Here is an 8542-nt window from a genome sequence, read left to right on the forward strand (position 1 = left end):
GCTGGCTCAGCCCGACTCTTCAACCCCTCCAGGGATCCCGGGGACTCCCCCCTGCCCTGGGCAGCCCATTCCAACGCCCAACAGCCCCTTCTGCACAGAAATCCTTCCTCAGAGCCAGCCTGACCCTGCCCTGGGCAGCTTGAGGCCATTCCCTCGGGGCCTGGCGCTGGGGCCTTGGCTCCAGAGACTCATCCCCCCTCTCTGCCCCCTCCTGGCAGGGAGTTGCCGAGGGCCAGGAGGTCTCCCCTCAGCCTCCTCTTCTCCAGACTGAACCCCCCCAGTTCCCCCAGCTGCTCCCCAGCAGACCTGTGCTCCAGACCCTGCCCCAGCTCCGTTGCCCTTCTCTGGCCACGCTCGAGTCATTCAATGGCCTTTTTGGGGTGAGGGGCCCAGAACTGAACCCAGGAATCGAGGGGCGGCCTCCCCAGTGCCGAGCCCAGGGCTCAGATCCCTTCCCTGTCCCTGCTGGCCACGCCAGGGCTGACACAAGCCAGGATGCCATTGACCTCCTTGGCCCCCTGGGCACAGTCTGGCTCATTCTCAGGCCCCCCAGTCCCTCTCTGACTGGCAGAGTGGAGTGTCCTCAGTATATTAATTGTGGTTTGATTAATACTTATGATTAGTGTTCCTGGTCAAGTCCTGCCAGGTGCTGAATGCGTTCAGCTCCTGTATTTGGGTCCTGACAAGAATCGTCATCTGATGGTTCGTGTCAGGACTGTGCTGCAGAGGAGCCCCCCCGTCCCTGCCTTGGAGGTCACCAGAGGGGTGAATTCCACTGTGGGGGAGATGGGAAGGAAAAGCCCATTCCTCCTCGCCACCACCGAGCTCCTCTCGAGCAAACTGTGTGTCTGTGCTGTCCGTGCAGCGCAGCGGGCGCGCGGCGGAGATGAGATCCCCAGGCTGAATAAGAGCATCACAGGCTTAAACGCACGCAGGGATTTCCTGTGTGGGGCTGGAAGAACAAAAGCTAAGCTTAAACCACCTGCTGCCTCTGGTTTTGCTTGAGGAGGAATCTGACAAGGAGTTTTAAGGACGTGGTGTTTCACTTTAGCCCAAATAACCCGGTCACCCTGCGTAGGGGATCCCTTGTTAAATGCAGAGGGCACCTGCTCTTGGCACATGCAAACGCAGTGCAGTTCTTGAACCTCTGGAGGAAGCAGCACTCTGGGCCTTATTTTCATCCTTTTTTTTTTTCTAAAACCTTTGAAAGCGATGGTTGCTCTTGATAAAGACAAATAAAAGTATACTTTGAGCAGAGCAGGCTTCACACTAGTTTTGCCTTTGTTATCACAGACACAACTCAGATTTGGGCCCCCACCTCAGTGAATGGCAACTTATACCCGTCCCTGCTCCTTATGTCAGCATTCTAAACCATCCCATCATGCAGAGTCCACCTCAGTTTCCCTTGATGTTTCAATTCCCTATTATTTCAGTGATGAAAAATGCCCAGTAATTTCCATCAGTCAGCGAGTCCGTTCTTGTCTTTGGCTCTGCTCCTGTTCACATTGTTGGTCTGCTTCAGGGCCAGCAAGTCATCCAGCTTCAAACAACTTTTTTCATGTGTCTTCCACAACCTTTCCTCAATGTTCCGCCTAACATTTGTCATTTCTGAGAAGTTAATGGTATAACTTTTAAGAACATTAAAACTAGACGCTGTCATCATCACCCATTTCTTACCTCATGTCTTTATCAGTTAAAATATTAAAACCAGCTGAAACATACCTAAACTAAAGGTTTCAATTCGTCTGTCTTTATCCATGGATTAACTAGGCTGGGTTTTTGGCCAGGCAAGGTGAGAGCTGTACGTGGGATTAATGAGCGTGGTTATATGATTCCAGATTATTTGAACACCTGCAGCCTTGCAATAGTTTATTAATTTTAGTCTCTTATTCAGAATCACAGTGACCATTGATTTTGTATTTCTATGATCTCATTTATTTATAAGTGATCATTAAAAGAAAAAAGAGGTTTTCATTTGTTTCTTAGCACCTCTAATACCACTTCTGGTAGGGTTGCCTTCCGTTCATTGCGTATTAATCGCTCTGCTTAATGAACAGAGGGGCCTCACTGGCTGACTGTGCAGGGCTTACCCGACTTCTGCCCTTTATATAACTGCCCCGGGAGAGGTGTTTACCCGTGCTGCCTTCCTTTTTCTGTTCTGTAGCTCCCAGCTGTGGCAGAGTTCTCCACCAGCGAGACCATGGGCCACTCGGCCGATCGTTTGGCTGCTGCCTTTGCCGTTTCCCGCCTGGAGCAAGATGAGTACGCCCTCCGTTCGCACACGCTCGCGAAGAAAGCCCAGGATGAAGGCTTGCTGCTGGATGTGGTACCCTTCAAAGTGCCAGGTAAAAGTGCAAAATGAAACATTGCTTTGGAAAAGGAGGGGAGGTGCCGGCGTCAGATTCTTAATGTTCTGTGTATCTGATGTGGATTTTCACTCTGAAATGCCCTGTTTCTCCATGGAAAAGTACTGCCATAGGAGCATGTTTCAAAACGTGCATATTTAAATAGATAAACATACCCTTTCTTACCAAAATCTTGTTATAGCCACCTCACATCCCTGCTAATGTGGTGATAGAGTGTTAAAGAATTCTGCCAGACTGGGGGTGTCTCTGGGTTTGCTTTATTAACAACTTGGAGTTGGGCCAACACCCCAGTGAAAGGCAAATGTCCGAAGGCCTCGTGCAGTTTATACGCTATTTCCAAATCTGTTACCTAAGTCTAAAGTCTTTTTAAGTTTCCACACAACCTTTTAGTTCTTCATTCTCATCATTATTATAGTTCTCTACAATTCCCTGTCTCAGCGGAATTCTTCTCTTCTGGTTCCAATCCTTGTTTCAGTCTCAGAGTCATCTTTTGGGTCATCATCTTCATCTTCCTTCCGCTAATTTTCATCTTGCACAATTCTGAGAAAGACTTCAGCATGTTCTATTAAAAGCTTAGGTAGAGCGAGCAGTTTCTATATACCAAATTCTCTTAATCTAGCAAAACACCTCTGTTTAATTAATCATCTTTTGTTAAAACTGTCTCTCTAGGATTAGCTTGACAGGGTTTTAAACCAGCCTTGGGCTGGGACTATACAACCATAAGGACACTTTCCAGGGCTGTTGGGCAGCGAGTTCTGGTTGCCTTGGGAATATTACAAGATCGCTCAGTCCCGAACACATTTCACCAGGCCGTAAAATCTATTTCAAATATACCAGAGGTTGTATTTAAAATTCTTCTACACAGAGCAAGGAACATCAGGACTGTTGGACCAAGAATCCCCCTGTTCTTTCAGTCAGGCCAGAGAACCCATCTTTATACCCCAAGCTATTCACAACAAATAGAAAACCTGATAAAATCCCGTTCTGGTAAATCAGGTGCTGGGCAGGAAGAGCTGAGATGCGTTCTGCTCGGTGGGCGGCGGTTCCCTGGGCCTCCCAGTCATGGCTCAGATAGGAAACAGTTTGGGGAGAAGCTTTAACCGTTTGGGGAGAAGCTTTACTCCATCATTAGTTCCCCAGAGAGCCCTTTTGTAGGTTCACAGTTACATACAGTCTTTATACTAACATTGGTGCTCTCTGTTAGCTGTTGAAGCAGTGCGTATAGTTGAAGGTGGCTATGTTTGTTTTTTTCCCAGTGTTCTTACTTCCTCAAAACTCAGCACACAGGCATATACTGATTTAGGCCCAGTCCTCCAGTTTTTTAATCTGAATTTAAATTCATTTATCACCGGGGTTTTCCTTGTGGCAATTTTTTTTCTTACAGTAAATAGATTGCAGCGCTTCATTTTCGAAGTCTTTGGAGAGAAAGTAATGTAGCTTTAATTTTTAAGTGCTTTCTTTTTTAGCTGTGTTAAATATCTTGATACCATGAACAGATTTTCCCTTTTTTTTCCTCCTCCCACTTATCATAAAAAGCAGAGGTTACTGATTTTTTTTTTTTCCCTGGACTCCTGGTGTGCTGACAACATTTATGTTGCTGACTTTCAGAGTTTAAATATGCTTTTTTCATCAACAGGCAAAGACACAGTTACCAAAGACAACGGGATCCGTCCTTCCTCCATGGAGCAGATGGGCAAGCTGAAGCCAGCTTTTGTCAAGCCCTACGGAACCGTCACAGCTGCCAACTCCTCCTTCCTGGTAATGTGTGTTCCCACCACTGAGCCAGCGGGGAAAACCTCCCAGTTTACCAAAACCTCCCAGTTTACCCTCTGCCTCCTGCAGGCGCATAGATCAAGCTGTATAATCTGTGGGAACCAGTTGTAATATCCCCCGCTTTAGGATTTTTCAAGCGTGACGTGGGCACTGGGTTGTTTCATTTTAAAATTACTAAACCCCTGAAGTTTAGGTCTGTCTTACCCGTTTGCTTCTCTGTAGCTGCCTCATGAGGGTTGTTCATTCAAAGGCATGTCTAGAAATTCTGTCCCAGGATGGGGTTGATCACATTGTAAGTCTAGAAGTTAGTAGTTTTAGTCTAAACTTGCCACTTTAAGGCTTGCCCTGTAATCCACAGAGATTTCTCAAGCATGTCTACGATGAGCTCTCTTCTGCACTTGCTCCTTTTTCCTCTCTTTAGCGCTTTTAATGGAAGCTTTTTCAGATGCTGAGGTCTCAGGTTGTTTTGTAAATTAGGTGAGGAGTATCTGAGTGAAGTTGGAGATAGGGAGGCTCTGCAGAGAGACTTGGATAGACTGGATCGGTGGCCAACGTTAACGGGATGGGCTTCAACCAGGGCAAGTGCCAGGTCCTGCCCTTGGGCCACAACCACCCCCTGCATGGCTACAGGCTTGGGGAGGGGTGGCTGGAGCTGTCTGGGAGAGAAGGGTCTGGGGGTTCTCACTGACCAGCAGCTGGACAGGAGCCAGCAGTGAGCCCGGGTGGGCAAGAAAGCCAACGGCCTCCTGGCTTGGATTGGAACTAGTGTGAGCAGCAGGAGCAGGGAGGTGACAGTCCCCTGTGCTCGGCACTGGTGAGGCCACACCTGGAGGGTTGTGTCCAGGTCTGGGCACCTCAATCCCAGAGAGATCTGGAGGGGCTGGAGCGAGGGCAGAGGAGGGCAGCGAGGCTGGGGAAGGGCTGGAGAATCAATGCTGTGAGGAGCCAGGGAAGGAGCTGGGAGTGTTCAGTGTGAGGAGGAGGAGGCTGAGGGGAGCCCTCATCCCTCTCTGCAGCTCCTGACAGGACATTGCAGAGAGGCTGGGGCTGGGCTCTGCTCCCAGGGGATCAGGGACAGGACAAGAGGGAACGGCTGGAAACTGCCCCAGGGGAGGGTCAGGCTGGGCAGGAGGAGAAAATGTTTCCCAGCAAGAGTGGTGCGAGAGTGGAACAGGCTGCCCAGGGAGGGGGGAGTCCCCATCCCTGGGGGGGTTTCAGGGCCGTTGGGATGAGCTGTGGGGGATGTGGGGTAGGGGAGAACTTGGTAGAATCAGGCTGAGGGTTGGACTCGCTGATCCCGAGGGGCTTTTCCAGCCTGAGTGACTCTGGATCCTGTGATGCTGCTGACAGTCTCCTGCAGAGGGCTCGAGGTGACTCTCTGCTTCCTACACTCAGCCCCAGCAGATTCTTGTGTTTTTTAAGACTGTTTCACAGTTTGTGAGGAGCACTTCCACGGAAACAAGTAACCACTGCTAGGGCTCTTGCAGCAGCAATGACTGCCTGGCATTCCTGGGGACTTAGAAAAGCCCGGTAATGCCTCAGCCTTAGCGTCAGGAGCAGCTGAACTGCTGGTGTGCTCTGTGCCGCGGGTCTGTAGGCCAGCTTAGGCTGTTACCCCAGAAATGAGCAGTCCCGTGCCAGGGCCCCACTGTTTGTTTTTGCAACGTGGTGAGCTTGGGGCTTGGGGTGTTCCAGAGTTACACCCCGGTTTTGGGATGGAGCTGAGTGGACTCACAGGTGAGGGTCTGAGTAACCAGCTTGTCCTGGGGACTGGCAGGGCTTTTGACACCAGGGGGAGTGGTGGAGCTGGGCTCTAAGGAAGGGCTTCAGCAGTGTGTGTGCCAGCATTATCTGCCCTCGCCCTCGCCCTGTGTCTCTCTCCCAGGGGGATGTCCTGGAAGCACTGCCTGTCCTGGGCTCTCCCTTGCAGGCTGCTGTGCCGCAGGGCTGTCGGGCTCTCGTGCTCGGGGTCTGCTTGTCCTCGGGCAGCGAGTGGCCTCACGGGCTTTGTCTGCCTGTTTCAGACTGACGGTGCGTCGGCAGTCCTGCTCATGTCCGAGGAGAAGGCTCTGGCAATGGGGTACAAACCAAAGGCCTACCTGAGGTAAAAAGAGACCCTTGGACGTGCCTTCTGACGTCTGCTCTCGCTTCCTTCTCCTCTGGCTGTTACTAACAGCATTTCCCCTGTGCAGGGACTTCGTGTATGTGTCCCAGGATCCGAAGGACCAGCTGCTACTGGGGTAGGTGCGATGGTGGAGAGCATCCCCTGACAGTCCATCCTGGCACGGCAGCCTTGTCTTGCCATGGCATGTTTGTTTTTATGTGAAGGATCTCGTGAGATAATAGATCTTTTCACGCCTCCTCGTAAAGGGGCGAGGGCCGAGGTGTGACTCAGGAGCGGGAGGTGGCTCACGGGGGAGAGCAGCTGTGTCAGAAATACCCTGATTTGCTGGGGGGCATCTCGGCGTGTTGGTACGTGGGGCTGTGTTTCAGCTGGAGCGGGACAGGCAGAGAGCTGTACCATGAACCCCAGAGAGCAGGAACGTGACGTGGGTCGCTGTGAAAAAGGGGGATGATGACGGGAGGAAATATATTCATGCAAGGCTTCTGTTTCTTGACTCTTCTTCAGTCCAACGTACGCTACTCCCAAAGTGCTGGAGAAGGCTGGTCTCACCATGGCTGATATCGACGTGTTTGAATTCCACGAAGCTTTTGCTGTGAGTACCCAGAAGGCTGAGGATTCCTCTCACTGTAAAACGCCGCTCTGTAGGCGTCTGTTTTCACACTGGTGAAAGCTCTTGTGAAGGCCTTTAGTAGATGTAGATAGGTGTAATTCTACTTTCATGTCTATATATAAAGTGCTGTATCTATTTTAACCATAAGAGCGGTTTCACATTGACACAGTCCATGCTGAGTGGTTTATGTTGCTTGAAGTCACCACAGAAATTTTTCTAAAACAATATGTAAAAAAAAATAAATCTTTCTTTCCCAAAATCCCTGTATATGAAAGAAACCAGTTCTTTACATCCTCTGCTAATTGGGTTGGAAATATGTGTTACTCTGATGAGGTGGCTTGTTAATTGGACAGTGTCATTTTCTAGCTAAGGTTGGGCTAACAGTGATTAACAGGCCTGATCCTGTAAAAATGCTTTTTTTTTCAGTTGGCTCTCTTAGTTTTGTGGCTGTAGGGAGTCTCGGGGTGTCCCCTGTTTGCTAATGCTGCCCTTGGGCTTTCCTTAGAGTTTGCCGTTTCCTCGATAACGTCGCCCTTGCCTCCATTTCAGGGGCAGATACTGGCCAACCTGAAAGCTATGGATTCGGACTGGTTTGCCCAAAACTACATGGGCAGAAAGTCAAAGGTAAGATACAGTCAGGAGGCTTTTATCTCTAGTTTAACTTCAGGATTCACTGAATTCCTCGCTGGGGTGGGATACGCTAGCACTTGTGTTACTTTCTGTGAGGAGAAACGATGTTCCTGGAGCTCTGGGTTAGCAAATCCCAGTGGGACCAACTTTGGGAACTGGCAGTTCCTGTCGTCAGCGGGAGGTGGAGATCTGGAGCCAGAATGGTGATTTGTTGGAGAGGAGGGAATTCGAAACGAACGGTGGGTTAGCTCAGTCCTGCCTGTCTCTAAGAGCACGGGGTGTACTGGCCTGGCTGGGGGTGACACAGCAAAGCCTTGAGCACAGTTCTGTTCCTGTTGTCGGGCACTTTTACGTGCCGGAGAGGATTTTATGTGGCCAGCCCGGAGCGCTGTAGCCTCGGTGGTGTGAGTAGACCAAGCAGTCTCCTTCCAGGCTGGTGACTGCGTGTCCCTTGGTGTGTTCCTGCAGGTCGGAGCCCCTCCTCTGGAGAAGTTCAATACCTGGGGGGGCTCCCTCTCGCTGGGACACCCTTTCGCCGCCACTGGCTGCCGCCTGGTCATGACTGCGGCCCACAGGTTGAAGAAGGAGGGAGGGCAGTATGGCCTGGTGGCTGCCTGCGCCGCAGGGGGGCAGGTAAGGGTCTGGCACTGCTCCCTCGGGAGAGGGGCAGCCATTTCACAGAATCCCAGAACCATCTGGGTCGCAAAATCCCTTGCAGCTCCTCCAGCCCCACCATGACCCTCCCCCTGACCGTTCCCAACTCCCCCAGATCCCTCAGCGCTGGCTCAGCCCGACTCTTCAACCCCTCCAGGGATCCCGGGGACTCCCCCCTGCCCTGGGCAGCCCATTCCAACGCCCAACAGCCCCTTCTGCACAGAAATCCTTCCTCAGAGCCAGCCTGACCCTGCCCTGGGCAGCTTGAGGCCATTCCCTCGGGGCCTGGCGCTGGGGCCTTGGCTCCAGAGACTCATCCCCCCTCTCTGCCCCCTCCTGGCAGGGAGTTGCCGAGGGCCAGGAGGTCTCCCCTCAGCCTCCTCT

The 8542-nt window shown here is 51.3% G+C and overlaps 1 protein-coding gene across 1 annotated transcript in view; it reads left to right on the plus strand.

Annotated features, from left to right (window-relative positions):
• The window catches only part of HADHB (hydroxyacyl-CoA dehydrogenase trifunctional multienzyme complex subunit beta), a 14519-nt gene that overhangs the window by 3571 nt on the left and 2406 nt on the right, over nt 1-8542 (plus strand). The window contains exons 6-12 of the mRNA XM_026846321.1: nt 2165-2345; nt 4003-4124; nt 6164-6243; nt 6332-6379; nt 6769-6856; nt 7424-7498; nt 7973-8137. Coding sequence (XP_026702122.1) covers nt 2165-2345; nt 4003-4124; nt 6164-6243; nt 6332-6379; nt 6769-6856; nt 7424-7498; nt 7973-8137 — 759 coding nt within the window. The remainder of the gene's footprint in view (nt 1-2164; nt 2346-4002; nt 4125-6163; nt 6244-6331; nt 6380-6768; nt 6857-7423; nt 7499-7972; nt 8138-8542) is intronic.

This window comes from Athene cunicularia, assembly GCF_003259725.1.
Source record: "Athene cunicularia isolate RWA chromosome 3 unlocalized genomic scaffold, athCun1 chr3_part1, whole genome shotgun sequence".
Classification (NCBI taxonomy): Eukaryota; Metazoa; Chordata; class Aves; order Strigiformes; family Strigidae; genus Athene; species Athene cunicularia.